This window comes from Lolium rigidum, chromosome 7, assembly GCF_022539505.1.
Source record: "Lolium rigidum isolate FL_2022 chromosome 7, APGP_CSIRO_Lrig_0.1, whole genome shotgun sequence".
In the NCBI taxonomy this organism is placed as follows: domain Eukaryota; kingdom Viridiplantae; phylum Streptophyta; class Magnoliopsida; order Poales; family Poaceae; genus Lolium; species Lolium rigidum.
This window is the reverse complement of record NC_061514.1, coordinates 77,583,493-77,603,027: the sequence shown is the minus strand read 5'-3', so window position 1 is coordinate 77,603,027 and position 19,535 is coordinate 77,583,493. Positions and strand designations below refer to the sequence as shown.

The 19,535-nt window shown below is 46.0% G+C and overlaps 1 protein-coding gene and 2 long non-coding RNA genes across 5 annotated transcripts; 2 read left to right on the top strand and 1 right to left on the bottom strand.

The window, feature by feature from the left end:
• The first annotated feature begins 3,930 nt into the window (after positions 1-3,930).
• On the top strand, positions 3,931-10,876 carry LOC124677788. The gene is made up of 3 exons (XR_006994229.1): positions 3,931-3,942; positions 4,452-4,543; positions 10,610-10,876. It is a non-coding gene; the product is annotated as an uncharacterized LOC124677788 (long non-coding RNA).
• Positions 4,763-10,167, bottom strand: LOC124677787 (disease resistance protein RPS2-like). 2 transcript variants are annotated; one of them, XM_047213747.1, is made up of 3 exons: positions 10,097-10,167; positions 9,141-10,000; positions 4,763-7,256 (listed from the first exon to the last, which is right to left on the bottom strand). In XM_047213747.1, exons 2-3 carry the CDS (start codon positions 9,771-9,773, stop codon positions 5,040-5,042), a joined length of 2,850 nt encoding a protein of 949 aa, XP_047069703.1. In that variant the 5' UTR covers positions 9,774-10,000; positions 10,097-10,167; the 3' UTR covers positions 4,763-5,039. The 2 variants fall into 2 exon arrangements, with proteins under 2 accessions (XP_047069703.1, XP_047069701.1); XM_047213745.1 differs by having other exon boundaries at positions 9,141-10,107.
• A 5,567-nt stretch (positions 10,877-16,443) lies between the features above and the next one.
• LOC124677756 lies at positions 16,444-18,689 on the top strand. 2 transcript variants are annotated; one of them, XR_006994221.1, is made up of 6 exons: positions 16,444-16,561; positions 17,422-17,492; positions 17,580-17,662; positions 17,895-17,963; positions 18,046-18,119; positions 18,199-18,689. It is a non-coding gene; the product is annotated as an uncharacterized LOC124677756 (long non-coding RNA). The 2 variants fall into 2 exon arrangements; XR_006994220.1 differs by lacking the exon at positions 16,444-16,561 and having other exon boundaries at positions 16,799-17,492; positions 18,199-18,688.
• The last annotated feature ends 846 nt before the right edge of the window (positions 18,690-19,535 follow it).

The following is a 19,535-nucleotide window of genomic DNA, read 5'->3' as shown; positions in this document are numbered from 1 at the left end:
CGCTTGACCAAAGGTAGGCGACGGGGTTTTAGCCTTCCGAGCCGCTGACGCGTCGGGCCCGCGTCGCTTCGCCTCGCTTTTCGTTGTGTCCGGCGTGCCCGGAGCGTCCCTTGTGGGACGGGGACGGGCTCGGGGCGCCGGACACCGTATCGGGACGCGCCGGACAAAATTGGGCTTTGGGGGACGCGGCTGGAACCGTTTTTTGGTCCGGCCCCCAAATTGTTTTGGGGGACGCTTTGGGGGACGCGACTGGAGATGCTCTGAGCCCTGCTAAATAGACGTGTGCGTTACCAAAGCTAGGAAGTACCGTAGGATTTATGTGAAAAGCATGGGGCTGTAGAGATCACAAAATCTATTTTACCACATCTCAGTTAAACCCATACAGAATATAAACGGTAAGAAAGAAATTCTAGGTTGCGGCCGAGTTTGCTATATCGGTTCTGGTACAATGAGAACCACATGGTCTTATCTTTTCTAGATCTTAAGAGTTTGTTGTGTCGCCGGACAGTCCGTGTTAGACTCCTTTAATCGTCACCTGCTGCGCATCCATTCCGTCAGAACCGGTACGAGAACTGGTACGAGAGGGAGAAACATAGAGAGTGGGGTGCGTGGAGGGCTGACCGCCGCGGATCTTGGATGGAAGGTATGCTTAGCCCTCCAGGCCGTCGTTGATACTCCACGAGCTATGCAAGCGCTGCCATCGACTCCATCTTTGTTGATATCACTGTTGGTCCGAGACCACATCAAGGAGTTATCCCTATTTTCTCTTGTTCTCGGGATGATTCAGGTTTGAATGATATGATTTGGGGTATTTTTATCGCACCCATCTTACTCCGGCTCCCGCCCCCGCTTCCGTTTTCTCTTTCGTTGAGCGGCAAAATCCTGAAACAGAGGCACAGATGTGATCAGCCAGCTCCAACCCCCTGTGCTCTACTATTTCTATTTCTTTCCTCTGTTATTTGGTTGAATGATTGTTGTTTGTCGACGATGAGAAAAATAGACAATGGCGTCTTATTTTCATGCAGCCAGTCCCTACTTTTATATTGTGGAGATCGAGTCTATATATATCTAGATATATCTCTTTTTAGGTAATTCTATTCAATAGGAGGAAGTACTAATTTAAGTATGGCCCACACCATCATTAGCAGTATCCACTGCGGCGAAGGGCTTGCAATATAATCTTATTAGCTATGGTTTGCTACTGTTGTACGAGAACTTGTTTCTCCCGATGCAACGCACGGGCACTTTTGCTAGTCTATACAGGAGCTAAGGTTTCTGCCAAAATTTTCGTCCAACAAATTTTTGGACCGTTTTGCCCTCCCACCAAATCGCATAATACTGCAGCTTGCCATCCACCGGTTCGTTGCTCTTGCCCATCCCACCAACCTCACGCAGCGGCTCCAAGCGGTGCTCGCAATCGCCTCCGCGCCCCGCCCCCGCCTGGTCCACCCGCCCGTGGAAACCAGCGCCACGCGCCTCCAGCTCGCAGTTGACCCTACACCGCCGCCAGACCTGCACGAATCTACCTCCGCCCGCACATCGCGTGCCCGCAAGCCCCACGCTGCCCGCCAGCTTCATCCCGCACAGCAACCAGCCAACCACGCCCACCTCTGCGCAAGAATTCGGCAGAGAAAAGGGAAACCGGCGTCTCCGCACCGCCGGGTCTGGCGAAGGGAATCGAGTTGAAGCGGCAGGGAATCATGTGCGTCGTGTGCTCTACTAGCGGCGCCGGGGAAAGAACTGGAGAACTTTCTCTTCCTCTGTCCCTCCCAGCCAATCCGCGCAGCTCTGTCTCCATAGTCGCGGGCGCAGTCCTAGCCGGACGCGCTCTGGGCGCGCCCCTCTCTCCGTGGCCGACAAGGCTTCCGTGCTCCAAGAGCGTCTCTCCGCCGTTCAGGGCTCGCTCGGTCACGCACAATCCAAGGCCACGCCCGAGGCCGGCGCAAGGATGAGGCTAACATGCATCGCGACCCTGTACTTCCTGGCTTCCTGCTATGCCGGGAACGGGTAAAACGGCGCAAGGATGATGCTAACATTGGGTTCATCGCTCTAAATAGGGCCATCGCTGGGCTTTTTTGGTCAAAATATTGCGGTGCTGGCTCATCGCACATACAATCTGCTTGTGTCAATAGTCCCACATCGCTACCATATACGAATTTCCACCAGTTTATATGCCTCAATTTTCTGGTTATAACAAGCTGATTTGGAACAAAAAAAGAACATCAGCAAATATGGAGCGCAAGAATTGAATGCTGCCTGTGGGCCGGGGTTGAAGGGACGGAATTAAACGAAGAAAGGATCCCATCAGGAGAATTTGCGAAAGGAGGAAATTAAAGAGGAAGGAGATTAAAGGAGGAAATTGCAAGCTGATGGGTATGACGAAGAATTTGGGAAAAAGAGTTTCTGCACGAAGATCCCGGTGCGACCATGGTGGCAGGAGAAGAATTGGCGAGGAGAGAACTAGCATCGGCGGAGGCGGCTTGTGCGGCCGGCCGGCTTCGGGCGGAGGGGGATCGATCCCCCTTTCCTCTCGATCGGATATGGCCGAAGAGTCATGGGCGCCTGCAGCGCGCGCACGAGTCCGATGGCGGCGCTGATTTCTCTGTGCGCCGCTCCGCATCTCCCGCCTCCAACCGAGCTCTCCCTTGCCGCCATCCTCTAGACCTACTATTTTTTTACAGCAAATTATGAAAATAGTAGATTAAATAGAAACAAATCTAAGTTAATAATAAAAACAAATGATTAGATTAATTAGAAATATAATAATAATAAAGTAAAAAATAATATTAAGTCAAAATCTAAATTGTTTTAAAAGAGGAGCATCTCTCCCGCACCTCGGTTCAATAAACTCAAAGGGCAGCTTCCTGTTCTGGAGTTCAAGGTCGTTGACTACCTACCTTCAGCGTTGCAGCTATGCTGCTTTTCCTTCTGTCGGTTGATCATGGAGGCGAGGGGGGGAGAAAGGAGGACAACTTGCGTCCATATGGTGGTGTGGAATGAGATGGAGTTGGCTTTGCTGGCCAATCCCCTTATCAAGCGCGACCATTGACCTTCTGGTCGCCAACATATCGTCTTCGTCCTCTCGTTCAGCCATGGTGGCGAGGGTGAGGACGATGTTGGTCCGGATCTTACAAATGGTGTCGAGGGATCCCGGAGTCCCCGAAAATTGTGACTTTTGCACTGAATCTGAAACAACGACAAGTGGCCGCCCCTATCTTAGGCCACAAGCTTGGCCTAGCTACGCTCAAGTATTGTCATCTCGAGTTGGTTTGTCCGACATGCGAGGTTCTTCTTCAGCACTGGTATTGTGGAGTCTGTTGTCTCCATGCCCCAAGTGCCCTCACCCCCCGCATTTGGAACGACTGCACCTAGCAGCACATCACAAGGATTTGATCGTGTTTCACGGACCGACGCGATTTCTTTTGGGGTACAATTCTTGAAAAACAAGGACATGTGTATACATATTCGTAATCCGCTTAGGGCCGTTCTATAAAATTGTACCATCTGCCTTTTTAATATAGGTTCTACAAGTCTGCGGTCGGTGCAGTGAGAGCGTCCCAAGTTAATCTTTTTAGAATTAACATATTTCATCGTTGATTGTGTTCGAATGTTTTTCTCCGGTGCAACGCACGGGCACTTTTGCTATATTTTTAAAACTGGGAGCAGTGGTGCTCACGCGTATTTGTTTGAGGGAGATTCTTAACAGTCCTACAGAATTCTTTAAAAATTATTTGAATCAAACAGGCCTTAACGTGGGCTGTCGGCTCTCGACATGGGCTGCCAGGATTTAGCGGGCCAAAAGTTTCCCTGACTGTTTCGCCTAGTGCATGGCTGCTTGCCTTCTCCTCCCCACTCCGCTTTCTTCCGGTTCCGGACCCGGAGGGCGGACGCGGGGATGGGGAGAGCGAGAGAGACGAAGCGCGCAACTGCCGTATCCTCGCGGTGAGTGTGCGAGTAGTCGCCTCTTCTGATTCCTTCTGATCTACTTACTAGCAGTCACAAATGTTCAACGTTGTTGCCGAGTTGCCCTTCCGCGCGGGCACCGGAAGTAGCAAAGCATGCCTGCCTGTTCAGCAAACTGCTGCTCAGTGCAAGCCCAAGCGGTGACCCCTCCGTGGTAAAATAGGGCCTGGAGCAGATATCTAATCGAGCATCGAGGGTTGTGGTTTCTAGGATGTTCTCATGGAAGATTTTCATCACACATGACTGCTGTCCACTGTGTCCGCAAGCTGTTCGACGATATGCATGAACGACGCCTTGTATATTCAGAATGGACGGAAGTTATCCATTGTATATATAGGATATGATCTCGCACGCTTTGAGTTTATCGTATGCATATGGCAGTCGCTGTCTCTTCATGGCAGGCAGAATTCTCTTTTACCCTTCCTTCGACTGTGTGTTCGAAGGAATAGGTTGCATCTGGAAACTGACATTCTTATTGTTTCTTTCAGGAGGCGTTGGGTGGGAGATTAAGTAAGTAGAAATGCACAGTTGGAGCCCTATTGCAGGCTACAAACATTACCATTGAAGGAAAGTCAATCAGGTATGCACTAACTGCACTAGTATTTGGGTGGAGCATTTAAAAGATATGCTCTGTGAATACAAGCTGTGCTGAACATATGCTTTATGCGGTTGGGTTCCATCTAGAGTACACAGAATAAAAATTGGCTTGTACAGTAGCCACATATTTATGAACCTGAACATATAAATGTAATTAATCAATGGAATTGATTCATTGGTATTTTTACATCATAAACATAGTATATACAGATAGGCTTGTACACAAGCCTCTTATATGAATCTCAGCATATCAATGTCTTTAATGAATGCATACATTGGTATCTACATCATAAACATAATATGGTTCAGACATGCTGATACAGAAGCCACTTATTTTATGAATCTGAACAAAGAAAAACCATGAATAAAAAAACATTGACTGGTATTTACATCATCATAAACACAATACATCAGTAACGTGTGCTGTACCATCATGCCGCAGTGAGAAATATAGTTTAAATAGTATCATACTTGTGCTATTATTTGTCTTGGATGGGAATGAAATACTTGCTCTCCATTATGTCTTTGACGCTCCATTCTAGCCTTTCCCACCACTCATACGATCCAAAAATCCTTTTTAGTCTCGGGCAGTCACTTGTTTGACCCAATGGGATTGTTCTCAGATTCAGGCAGTCCTCCACCCTAATACTTTCAAGACAAGGAAATTCTCTTGGTATGCATATCCTTCTCAGCTTTGGTAGGTCAGTCAGAACCAGTGATCTCAGTTTTGGGAAGTTTACATGATGCTCTATTCCATTGATCCGGCCACTCTTGGTCATATTCTGGTAAAATTTGTTATATTCATCCCATGCGTCGTCTACCATACCATGTATCTCTTGTTCTTCAGAGAAACCATTTTTTTTCCTGAAATTCTGAACACTGCCATGTTCAATTCCTGAACTCTTGCTTTCCAGCTCGCCAATTGTTTCTTGAACAACTTGGTCTAATTCATGACAGTGACATATAGAAAGCTTCTCAAGTGCCTCCAGCTGCAGAACCCAGGTGACATCGTGCAACTTTTGGCAGTGAGAGATTGTAATTTCTAGGAGATTCCGGAAGTGATGAGGCGAAGATCCAATAATAATGGTTTGGAGAGCAGGAAGTTCAGCAAGGGTGAGAACTTGCAGACAAGAAGCCTTTTGGTTGTCAGAGTCTGCAATAAGCTTTTCCAAGTCATGACATGATTCAACGTAGAGCTCTCCAAGTTGCACCATATGGGTGAAGTCTGATATTTGGATCGACTTCATTTGTTCACAGTGTTTGAGGCTAAGGCACTGTGTCGACTTTGCGAGAGGGTGTGTCTTGGTCAATTTCTTTAGCACTTCTTCTGCATAAATTGTGATTCCAAGGAACTCCAGTTTCTTTAAGGTATCAATGTTCAGATCATTGACATCACGAATCCCGTAGTTGCTTCGGAAGAGGTTTAGCACTCTTAGCTTGTGTAGCTTGGAACAGTTATCAAATGTGTCCGTAAGGGCCTTGGTAACACTTAAATCTAGATGTGTTAGTTCTTTGAGCACCCAAAACTCTTTTGGAAGGCTCTCAATGCTTGTGTGGGACAAATTGAGGTACTTCAGCTTGGTCAATGTCTTACAGTCTGGAAGAGTTGTGATGCCGGTGTGTGAAAGATCAAGAACCCTTAAAGAAGGCATGAATTCAAAGAATGTTGGGCACAACCTTTCCAATTTAGGATTGTTCTGAACTAGCAAAGTTACAAGATTCTTGCACTCTGGTGGGATACAAAGGTCCTCTATGTCACTAAACATGAGTGATATCCTTCTTGCTGTTTTCCACTCTCTGTGTGATGGAGCCTCCTCCAAACTCATTCCAGCCTTCACAATAATATTTTCCTGCCCAGCAAGGGAAAATCCCAGATGACGAATTATGTGGTGCATTTTCACCTCTGAGGAGTCAGACTTGCGATGTTCCAACAAGCATGCAGACAACAGGCTACGGATTATGCGATGGCCTTTCTTGGGGTCCTGAGGTATCAACCCGTCTGCCATCCAGTACTCCACAAGCTTATCTTTGTTGATTGAGCCATATTCTGGGAAAAGGGTGCAGTACAAGAAGCACTGCTGCTGTGTTTCTATCAACTTATCGTAACTGTACTTCAATATATTGAACATTGCAGGGACTCCATCCAAGTCCTTTAGGTCATCCTTGGTCGCTTCCACTGCCAAGCTCCAATCCTTGGGCTCTGTTAGTCCTGCCACGGCTCTCCCTATCACTTTGAGTGCAAGTGGCAGACCACCACAGGTTTTGACAATTGCTTCAGCATGCTCTTGTACCACATTATTGGTGGCAGGAGAGTCAAGTGCCATAACAGCTTTAGTGCTCAAATTGCTTCGGAAGAGCTCCCATGCTGACTCCTTCCCTAGGTACTCCATCTTGATCAAACTCTGTTGTACTCCCATTTGATAACAAACATTTTCATAGCGTGAAGTAAGAATTAACTTGCTTTTGCTTTGAGAATCTGGGGTTGGGATTCCGACATAAACTAAATCGAATTGTTCCCTAACATCATCCAGCAAAATAATAAATTTCTTTCTGCTCAGTGCTTTCGCTATGGATCTGGCACGAGTTGTTTCTGCCTCTGCGTCATTCCACAACAAACCAAGGCGGTCTGTAATCGTCCGCTGGATGGCTTCTATATTTAGAGTTCCGGAGTTGGACACCTCAATCATGATTACCACCTAGCAAAGTCAAGTTGGATCGATAGAAATATTAGGACCCAGTTAAATAATATTAGGAATATTTAGGAATAGTAAGTTGTGGAATAATGGAGTTAATCTTCTGACCTGTGGTTAATCAAGTGTAAGAAATTAATCATTCCTATGAGGGCCAAACGAAAATATTGAATTAACGGGTTACCTAATACCATGCCTATGCTCTAGCTCCTGTTCACATAGCGAGACAATGCTCGCTCTTATTTTCTTTTGTCATTGTTGGACAGATGTAAAAGCCTGCTTATTAAGAAAATTCTTGGGGAGTAATAACGTGTGCAAGGGAGATTTTGTGCTTGCGTTGATTCAAATATGTCAGAGCAAGGGCAGAAGTTCTGTCCTCTGTTTAATCGATAGTAACTTCAGAAACATGCATACTCAAGCTGCGTCCAGCAAGTTAGAATGTATTGTGATCTTGTGACTCTGTGACATCAGATAATATACACTTATTCAAATGTCTGGTAAAGAAGAACGTAGTTAAGTATGTAGTTCTGGAGAAGAGCCGTTAATTTCTTTTATGCTTTGTATATTTTGAGTGCTAGCTCAGTGGTAAGGCTTGCGAGTGCGCAGCCAGCCCACCCGGGTTCGAGTGCCAAGGGGACCGAATTAAACGGAGTGTTATCTAACGCGTATAAATCCGCTGCTGGAGAGGTCTCATCATCTATCTAACAACGTAGAGCCAAGGGAGGGAATCTTCCCCGTTGGTCAACGTTTTTATTTTGTTGTATAAATTCAATGTTTTGGAAACATGCGTTCAACTTTAAACTACAGTGGTACTTATCTTCATCTAATTAATGCCTCTTTAAACAAAAGATTGATACTACCATTTGCTTTGAGGAAAACCAGATAATTTTCCAAAAAAAAAACACATACTTAGAGTCTTAGAGAAACGAGAATAAGTTATTATATTGGTTGTGAAATTTATGATATAAATTTAAGCCTGGAACTTGGATCTCTAAACTCCACTGGTTTTCGACCCGTCAAAAAAACACCACGGGCTTTCTATCTGAACTAAATTGGATCCAGCTGAACTGGGAATCATTGGACATGGAAATCCTCAAATGAACTAGAAGTGGGATGTTGTTGGGATCCCGCTTACATCCCTACACGGACATCAACAGAACATTAGGTCATTGGATAACTTTGGACCTTGCAGTTGGATAGTCCAGTATCCAGTTGACTTCTGTTGCAGGTGCGTTGCCCCGCTCACATCGCTTAACGGCCACCACCACACGCATCGGCCGTCGGCTCCCCTTCTTGCGTCAGATGATGGATTGGAGCCATCTCGATCTGGCCGTGTCGTCACTGCACAGCAGTTTCTGCTCCACAACATCGTTGTTGGCCAGCGTTCTAGACTCACCATTCCTTCCACACAGGTGCCTAGCTTGCCCGTCTCGTGTCTGCCACCGGCTCCCTTCTTGCGTCGTCCACCACATGCGTCGGTGGTGCCAGCTTTGGGCCGCTCCCACACACTACCATTGTTTCACATGCAGACACTACAATTCCTAATATCCATTTTGGGCCTTGGATGTCTAATATCACGACAGCTTGGATATGATGGATTTGGATAACACAAAGCTAAACGTGGACTGGAGATGGAATTGCATTGTTCTTTTGAGTGATCAGATGCACACACTTCTAGCTTGCTTTGTACACTTGAAGTTTGGATCAAAAATATATTAAATGGAAGGGTTTTATTTACATTTATTCAAATCTAATGGAAAGAATTAGTACTCAAATGCGTATAATAACTTCTGTTACTAATTTCATTTAAGTTTCTCTTGTAGAATCATATAATCATAAACAAAAAAATCATATATGCAAAATAACTAGTTTCCTATCAGAGATACACACCTGGTCATCACTGCCACATTCTTTGAGTTCATTGTTGAAGGTATTGAGAAGTGTTGTCTTCCCTACCCCTCCTGGACCCCAAACTCCAATGATGCCCACATTGCTGCTGTCAAAATATTCCCGGAGGTCCTTCAAGACAGTCTCCATGCCAAAGGCTTCTATCCTTGGTCGATCCTCGACCAAGTCTGGCAAAGGCTTGGACCCAAATTCCTTAAATTGGTTCCCTTCCTCAATTAGCTCCCCAAGATCCTCGAGAGTCTTCAGAACACGCTTGCCAATACGATACCGTTTTCTAAGGATTAGAGAATAATTGCAGAAGCAAGAGTATTGCATGAGTCGATCACACTCTTGGTCAATATCATCAATTAAGACGAGGACTCCATCGACCTTTCTCAGCCATAATTCTACCAGAGGATGACACTTCTTGTTCTGGTTGGTCTCGTGGATCACTTCTTCTTGGACCACCTTCTCTAAAGCTTGGAGGTATTCATTGGCTTTAGTAAGGGCTCTCCGATTGCGCTTGATGCAAAAGAAAGAAGAGAACTGTCTTGCAGTAGCTGCTGGTAGCCCTGTGTTATTGATGAAGCCACACACAGGCTGCAAAGGTGCACAAATCATGTTAGGATCAGCCATGGTGGCGTTGCGCAAGGAATTATGTGGATATCAGGATATGTCTCAGTAGTTGAAGCAACGAGAGATCAAGATGATTTGTAGCATAATCTAAAACTCGCGTTGCTTGCAAAAGAGGATGTACTGTGGAAAAGGAGCCTCCGGTGGAGCTTCCTGCAATTTACACAGTGGCTTGGATCGGACCAGATTACCCGAGCACACGGTCTTTCGTGGAAGGTACATGATGGATGCTTTGTCAAATAATTGCAGCTGTAAGGTATCAAGTCACTGTTGTTCATAGCATTATTTTTGGAGGCAAACATTAAAACATGCCAGAATAACAATACCTTAGGTCAACAGAAGATGATATTTTTCTCATCCGACAGAAAAGTTGTGTACACGCATCATTCATGCTGCTTGATAAAAAAAAAGCGCCTAAGATAGATGTAGACAATATTTTGTTTTTTCTAACACTATAAACATCAAAGTATAAAAGACAATTTTATATTAGAGGGTACATATGCTCACATGGATTCCCTGATTCCTTTTCATATGATTCAGCTAATCATTCATACGGCTGCTAAGATTGCAAGACAACAAGTATTACCAATAAAATATCATCACCCTAAATTGATCAGTTGGTACTATTCCTAGTAGATGTATTTGCTTAGTGATCAAGGTACACATTTTTTCTTATCTTTATAGGCACATTACTCAAATTTGACTTGACTAGAACAGTATTAGGAAATAAGGACTATGTATAAGCAATTGGTTTCTTATACACTAGTGACAACTGTCAATAACTCTCTTCATAGTTGAACATTATACCATACTCTTATGTTCTCTTTATTGTATCCTAGCTAGGAGTTAAAAACATATCAGGCATATCTCCTGCGGCAATGAGGTCCACAAGGAAGTTCCTGAACTGCCCGCTAGCAGATGACAATAATGACTGCTGATTCGGATACAGGTCATGAGGTTTATCCATTGGTAAATGTATTTTCATTTGTGACTTCTAGAAGGTTTGTACAAAGTATCATCTGATTCAGATACACCATACACGTGGTCTTACCATTATTCATACCTTCTGTAGTGGATAACGCAATCAAAGTCAGAATTTTAGCTTATTAATTATCGTTTGTGTTTTTATTTCCATCTTATATCGTTAAGTAATTCTTAGTTTCTGACGTTATTCTGGATGGTAGTGCTGGTGATAAGTCAAAGGCACAACCGCACAAGCTATTGTATGCTGTTGTATCAGTACAACAGCCCTGATCCGTGGTTGGATGCTGACCTGGTGGTCCATACGGATATGGGATCTTAAAGCTGTTTTTTAATTTGAATCTGGTGGTTGAGCTTGAGGGTCGGATAGTTTGCCCTGCGGCTAAGGGTTGAAAATTTGTAGAGGATGATAATAAATTCGCAACTAATCAGCCGCGGACGGCCGTGTCCAGGCGGGCAGAGCAATCGGTTTCAGGGTTGAATAAAACAGAGGTTGATGTGCCATGGCGAAGAGGGAGCAGGAGCGCACGCGAGGTTGATGAGGAAAAATATTATGTAACCATTTTTGGTTCTGTAATTATCTAGGTGTCCATGGAATCAGAAAATATATGAATCCAACTAGATTGATGGAATTTGGGCTGGACCTTAGCTAGGCGTGTTTCTTTCTGGCAAGCTCGGAGACTGCATATATATTATACAACTATTGCACATACACCGGTACACGTACACGACGGGAGTTTGGATCGGAGTCTGATGTGAGCTGTTTTTACCCTTCAAATTCGCACCTGTAGCAGATAGGTCTTTAAATTCGCACCTGTAGCATATAGGTAGACCGGCAATCAGCATGGAGACGAAATCCCAAAGGTCTCGGGGGCATAACCTTCTCCGTGATTGGTTTTGGTATATAGTTTTTCTCTTCTTTGTTCCCAAGAAAATTTTGTTCCTCTGTTTTCATCTTGTTCCATGCATGTTGCCTCCCTGCCACAAGTTTTTCGTCTAAGCGCTTGCAAATTAAACAGTTGTTTAGCTGGTCGTGTTTGCCTTCGTTGCTGAGTTTTTTTTTTTTTTTTTGACAACGTACGCCCGAAGGCATACGTTACTTGTATTCATACGGTAAGGAAATACAAACCAGAGCAGTACAAATACGAGTAAAACAGAGAGGATACAGGCCAACCAGGTGGCACCACCTAGCTACAGAGAAGAATCCAGAGAACGCTAGTCCTCCGTCTTCACCGCATCCGTCGCCGCTGCACCGCACACCCGACCACCGTCGCCGGAGGGAGGACACCGCACGGAGAGGCAGCATCCCTGGAACATAAGAGGCCGCTAGCTAGCCCACAGGCTTTGAAGAACCGCAATCGCCACCAGCTCCAGGAAGCTGGATCTTGACACGAAAAACTCATCGGCGGGAGACTCGCTCCCAACCTTCTTCAGCTCCGGATCCATGGCAACCGCCACGCCGCCGCACAGGCGACAGCCGGATCCCTCCACCTTCTTCCACGAACTGGCCCAGCCGCCAGATCCTCCCTTCCTCCACACACCTACCTCGGCAGCTCCGCGCCGTCGTTGGAGGAGACGACGCCGCGACGACCGAAGAGCTCGAGGACGGCATCTCCACCACGCACGCCCCGCATCGTCGCCATGCCGGCCGCGCGGGAGAACTTCCACAGATCCGCCGCCACCGCAACGAACGGAGACGGGAGAGGGCCGGATCCGAGAAGACCAAAACACCGGACCCATCGACGCCGCCCCCTCGCAGACGCCGCCGCCGGCAACGAACCCTACCCTATTTACAGCCGAACGCACGGACCCGGGGTTCCCCCACCCTTCCGCCGCCGCAGCGGACTGAGAAGGGGAGGGGAACCCACGCCGGCGCCGGAGAAAACGGGGAGAAAAGCGCGGTCGCCCTCTCAGTCGCCTCTCTCCTCTGTAGCACCAAAGGGAGAGGATAAGATCGAAACAAGTGTTTTTTCTTCGTTGCTGAGTTGGGTAGCCCTTCCTACACGATATCTACTCCCTTGAGCTCACCGGCCTCGGCGACCCGCCCGGGCTGAGCGCCCTGGCGTTCAACGTGACCCTGCACGTGAGGAACGAGCGGTTGCTGGCGGCGGAGAACCGGTTCAGCCATGGGCAGGTGGTGGTGTCCTACGACGGCGTCGTGATAGGGGAGGGGCTTGTGGCGGGCATCAGCGCCGGCACGGGGAGCACGGCGGAGCACACACTGGCGTTTGTTTTCGCTCGTATACTAAATCGGTTAATAGGTAAGTTTTTTTTAGACAGATGATTTGAAATGAGTCCGATTTTAAATTAAGGAAGCCATCAACCGGCCAGAAGTTACACCATAAGTTATAACACACAACTGAAATAAAAAACTAACAACAAAAGAAGTTACAACAGAACTTGAGGATCCAAAGGGGAGGGGATCTTGCGGCGACGCCTCCAAGAAGGTGCATGGCACACGAATGCGTCATCATCATCGGCAGAGGCCGAGGTCGGTCTCTGCAAAGCTTTCACCCAGACCCCGAACCACCACCCCCGAGCTCGGGTTAGGTCCAGACCAGAAACACATCTTCCAATGGCATTGGGATAGGCACACCGGTCGAAACTACGACCAGACGCCGACCTAGCAAAGCCCTCCAAGGCGCTAGGCGAGCCATCAGTTATCGAAGCAAGGCTGTGTATAAGCAGCCAGGCCGACGAGGTGCGAGGGCTGAGACACCAGCGAGAGATCAAAGGGTGATCCACAAGACACTACAAGAGAAGCTTACCTGAAGCGGGGCCAACAAGATTAGCAGGTTGAGGCGGAGGTACGGAATCCATCAATTCGACGCGATGGATCCACCTTGGGACGCCTTCAACAAGGGAACGACACCTGAAAGGTGACGCAATAGCTGGCTGGCCAACCCAGCCAGACCCGGAGCCAGACGTCGCTTGACGCTGGATCGGCGGCACCACGACGGCCGCAACATCCCCAGCACGTCAAACCCTGCCCTAGCGCAACTACAACGGTCGAAGGGAGAATGTGCTACCTACCCCGGCGAGCACGAGCCAGCCTAGGGACCCAATCCCAAGAAGGCGGCGAGGACGTTGCCCACCGCAACGCCGCAGTCATGAACCCTGTGAAAAAACGAGAGAGTCATCAACACAAACGAGGCATAAAGGTCGCTAGATCCGTTACAGATCGAGCACGAACAAGCGGAGATTCATGCAGCACGGTGGTGCAGGCGTTCTACCAACCAAACCACAACCACCACGTCCGTGGGCCTCACCGCCCACCACGACAGGAGGGACATCCGACCGGCCCAGATCTGGCCGAAATCCTAGAGCTGCGCCCACAGCTACCGGCGGCCAGAACAGCGCACGAGGCTCCGCCGCCGCCAACCCTAGCCGCCGGGCACAGCAGGAGCAGCGCCGGCCAAGCCGGAGCCACCACGCCGCACCGCTGTGAGACCCAGGCCCGCCCCGACGGGGCCGCGGAGCGCGCGGGGGAGGGCGACCAGAGGAGCAGCGACACCGCGTCCGCCCACCGCGGCCCGAGGTGCAGCGGCCAGCGCCGCCACCGAAGCTCCTCACCGCCACTAGGCCGAGATCCGCCCCGTCGGGCCTCCTAACGCGCGGAGAAGGGGAGAATCCGCCGCCATCGGCACCGCGCTGGCTTTACCCGGCGGCGGTGGGGGAGGGAGGGAGGCGGGGGACTGGCGCGGGGGAGGGTGGGCGCCCGGTTGCCTTGGGGAGGGGGGGGGGGGGGGAGGGAGGCGGGGGACTGGCGCGGGGGAGGGTGGGCGCCCGGTTGCCTTGGGGAGGGGGGGGGGGGGGGGGGGCGGGCGACGGGAGTCTTTTCTAGATTTCTCTTACGTTAATAGGTAAGTTGAATCGGCTTATGTGCATAATAACTCGACTAGGTATATTAAATTGGCTAAATACACATATTTGCTCGCCTATATCAAATCAGATAAATATGCATACCTAATCGTCGAAACAAATACTCTAGGCATATTAAACCGATTAATTAGTCTTACCAAATTGCATAGAATTGAAATGATCCCTGGGATTGTGGCTAGCTCTAGCCAAGGAGGAGTAGGCTGCAGTCATGTTGTTATCCTAGTAGGTTGTTCGACTCTACTAGCAACCTTTTTGTCTACATTCTAGCTAGGCCATATCTCACGTATATATGTTTCAAAAAAAATTAGTTAGATAAATTTGCAGCATTCGCTACTAGTCTCTCATATGTATTATATTATGCTTCCTAGGTTAGTTGTATCTTTGCACTGTTCACACAGTCTGTTAGACATAGAGACGCAACATTTGTTTAAAAAGTTTTTTAATAAATCTATTAGGGTTGATGTTCGATTGTTTTATGTAGTTTTCAAGTTTAATTTAGACTTATCAAGTGGTTTTCCGACCAGCCTACCAGTTTTTTATAGAGAAATTACCATATCTTTTTCAAAAACAATTACCATAATTTTAGATTGGTTACAAAGACAAAGTTGAAATCGCTTTCGAAAAAAATACCATATTATTTGCAAAGACCCGAAGAGTTACATGATTTATGAATATAATTACGAGGTTTGACTTGCATGTTCTCAGTTTTGAAGTTCTTCAGATAAGATGTGGACACAGTTGCTGGATTTTCCGACACTACTTACCGAATTGTTTATAAACGGCTACCTTAACAAAGTTCCTAAAAAAAATTAAAAGACATTGACTATGACTAGATAAGAGAGGTATTTCTTGGATCTTGTGAGAGACCAAAAAAGTTTCATAAAAAATACTAGTCTTGTTATTTGACCTAATAAATCATGCATGCAAACCGGTCAATTTCATACTACCTCCATACATCTTTATTACAGAGCTTGAGTGTGGTAGGACAATACGTTATAAGAAAGAAACTAGGCAGAGAAAACATTCTAACGAATTACTATTACACCCATCCTAGCTTTATTGTACATCGCATGTAACATGCCCAACACCACCGCACACCGATTGCCACACTTAAGTAATTTTTTTCTCACACCGCTCATTGGATCAGGGAGGAGAATCAGACAAGCGACCCCTACGGATAGAATCTTCCAACATAAAATGATTTATTTTGATAGCACGCAGCTTATAAGTAAATTGTACTAGTTCCGGTTACTTTGCTAACACGGCTTATATTTTTAAGCAGAGCGGTACAATACAAAACCGCAACAACATGATAAAGTATAACACAAACTGCAGATGTTGGAAATCTTTTTGACATAATATAAATTTCCATGTAAGGATTTCCAAATTAAATAACAAAGGGGAAACTGAGAGATTTGAACTGCATTTCAGCGAACATGGGCGAAAAACAAAAGTTGGTCGTGATGGGGCCCGGGGTATTTGCCTACCTGGGCCGGCTGCACGCCCACACTTGCTCGCCCAAACACGGCGCGGAGGCAGCCGCCTACGAGCGCGCGGCGCCGGGTAGCATTCCTCCGTCGCCCCACCCGCCCCGCATCGACTGGACCTTCTCCCTCCCCGCTGCTCTCCTGCTCCACGCCGGCCGGCTTCCCTTCTCCGGGAACTAGTCCTAGCCGCGCCTACACAACTTGGTCTCGTCCGCCCCGCCCGCCACCACCACGCGCGCGCGCGCCCGCCTGCCTGCGCCGGTACTCCGAGCGGCCACCAGCGGCGGCGCCTCTCCAAGCCCTGGACCGCCGCGCAGCCCCCCAATCCCTAATCTACCCGCGGCGGTTTCTCCTGCGCCGGTACTCCGAATAGCCCTAGACGCGGCGCCTCCCCGAGACCCCGGCCGCAGCGGTCCAAGGCTGAAGGTCCTCACCGCAGAGGTACGCCGTTCTCACCCAATCGCAGGTTTCGAGGTAAGCCTCTCTCTCTACAGCGACGATTGGATCGTAATTGGATGCTTCAGTGTTTGATTTGATCGATTGCGTTGGGCGTTTGAGTTGGCGCTTGGCCCGTAGCTCAAGTGCAGAAGTAACTGCTTGCCATAGTTCGTAACTTTGTGCACGCACTCCCAGTACGTATTTTCCTCCATCGTAAAAACTAAACAAGGTACAGCTCAATGTAGTTTGTTCCATATCCATTTCAGAATCTGAATGTTAAGATCTACTAGTATAAGGTAGAATCTGGATGTTACAGATTCGCATGCTGAAACCCAATCATCTGGTGCCTCTGTCAGTAATGAACTCTAGCATGGTAGAGGATAGGAGGTTCGCTAAAATGCTAGAAAAACACCTTGGATAACATGTGGAAGTAGTTCTAAAAAATGCAGCAGACAATTGCTGATGGAAAGGTATTCACAGTTGATCTGAAGAAAAAGCCACAAAACTCGAGTTGTTTTTGGCTTCAAAAGTTAACTCCGCTTTTCCCCGTACAGATTTTGCCAACGGATCTATCAATAACTTGTGTGTTTGAACTGTACATGGAATCATTTGTAATGTATCTTGTCATGTGTGTATGGTGGGCGCTTATGGTCAGATCAGTTGTGGGGTTAAAGGTTGTTTCCTAAATGTTTCATACAATTAAGTATACAACTGAGCCAAGATGGCAGTAAAAGAAAAGAAAATCAGTTTTCTATCTCTGAATTGTGTGTAAACAAAGCAAAATCATCTTACCATTTATCTATATCAGCATTACTGATTTTATATCTCAAATCCTCATGCTGTACTCACAGATGTAGTTTCAGGTCTAGTGGTACTGGTAACCATCACGTTCACTCAGTCTGAAGAGTTATCTTGTTCCGTAGGCTAGCTTGAGGTTTGCATCCTCTACCATTTTTATCATTTGTTTACATTCTTGGATTAATATTCCCACAACTGAGTGTATGTCATATTCTCATGACAGCGAGTGATTGTTTGTCACATAGAAAGTCCCAGCGACTCTTTGAGGCCCCATTGCTAGATCACTATTTGTGAACTGGAGTTGAGGTATGTACATTAAACATTTTCCTTGAGTTTATATCTGTAAAGGTTCTTGTTAACTTATTTACTTTTTTTAGTGTGAATGTTGGAGTGTAGTGTTCTCTCTCTAAATTAGGTGTAAACAAAGTAAATTTATCTTACCATTTATATTATATGTATCAGCATTACTAATTTTATATTGTAATTATTGTTTTGACAAGATGTCTGGCTGATTTAGTTATTTCAAATGTACGAGCAGGTTTTGTCCTAACCATCACGCACAGTAAGTCGCAAGAGTTATCTTGTGTCTGTGACTTGCTTACTTGAGGTTTGCTTCTTCTACCCTCTTTATCAATTTCTTACATTCTTGGATAAAATTTCTCCCAACTAATTTCATGTCATATTCTCAGGAGTGATTGTTTGTGATATAGCAAGTCCGGGTGGCTCTCTGCCGCTAGATCACTATTTGCCAATTAGAGTTGAGGTATGTACATCCAACACTTTCTTTGGATTTATAAATTTAAGGTTCTTGTTAACTTATTTACATTTTTGTCAATGTGAAGGTTGGAATATAGTGAAAATCAAACTCACGTTTTGCCTAGTTCTCTTGAACGGAGGTTAAACATGAGAATGGAACTCCTCAATTTATGCTATTTCAAGAAATTATCAAGAATGGTTCATTGAGTGTGAAAATCGAACTCCCGATTTTTATTTCAAGCAAGTTATCAAGAATGGTTGGAGACCATGTTATTTGCTAAATGATTGATATGCCATATACCATGAGAATGGAAATATTGGTTGTCTCAAGCAAGTAAGGAAGAATGGTAGGCGATCATGTTCTTTGGAGATATTCGATGGAAATGGAACTCTTTTTTATCACCATACCGGTGTGAAGTCAGTGTTTTCAAGTCAATACGGCAACAAGTTTTAGTGCATTCCAAATGGGTAAATGGAGTAACTTGCTTGTAATTTTTATTTTTGTGGTGTAAACATATAATGTGTTATAATTTAATTAGCATCGTGTGCTTTGAGGAACAAAATTGTAGTTTTATTTAAGTTTGCATATAGTCCTTGAAGAATTAGCAATCAATATTTGTGCCAATCATCCAAAAAACGGAGGGATCATTGGCGTGACATGCATGGCTCCACGGATGTGAGAGTTTAATTGGCATGTTTCTGTCATTTTATCTCTATAGCGGCTTTGTGAGTTTGCATTAGGCTTCTTATCAAGTTAGTTGTCGTCTCATGGGGCAATGCGTAATTGCCTAATGTTAATGTCTGTGTACTTGATGTCATGGCGGGAGTGGCCTCCGTTGTGTTTTTGTTTCTTGGTGGCATGACCTGTCAATTGGCGATGATGACATATTATCATGTGTGGTGTGGTGGGTCGCAAGGCGCGTGGCTAAGTATGTTTGTGCACGTTGGTGAGGCTTATTCTTGATGTGTGGCAGATTTGCTCGTTCACCTCTTCTCATCGGTGTGACACATGGTTAAATCCGTAGTATTCTTAATGGGCTGTGGTGAATTATTTAACTCTATTTTAAAATAGTTAAAGTCACAAATAATTAACTATTGTTAGTTCTTTATATTTTTTTATTGATTATAATTAAATGAGACTGACAATCGTGTTCTTCGACGAAATATCTATCTATTACACCAAAAAAGCGTACTATCAAGCACTAAAATATGTAGAAGAGGCTCCAAATATGACTGTTTTCACTATGGTGTGCCGAAACCAAGGCTTGAAATATTTTACATGATGAATAAATATTATATTACTTTGTTATTAAAGATAGAGAATGTTGAATACATGATTTCTAAAACGTCATATGTGCCCTTTGTGGCTCATCTGTTATTGGGTGGCACTGATACGTATCTACTTTGCATCTTATATGGAAGC

Bases quoted from the DNA above. Each gene is read 5' to 3' on its own strand.
- LOC124677787 (XM_047213747.1), bottom strand. From the start codon at position 9,773: ATGGCTGATCCTAACATGATTTGTGCACCTTTGCAGCCTGTGTGTGGC. The intron at 7,257-9,140 runs GTGTGTATCTCT...TGACTTTGCTAG, and splicing joins AATGTGGCAGTGATGACCAG to GTGGTAATCATGATTGAGGT.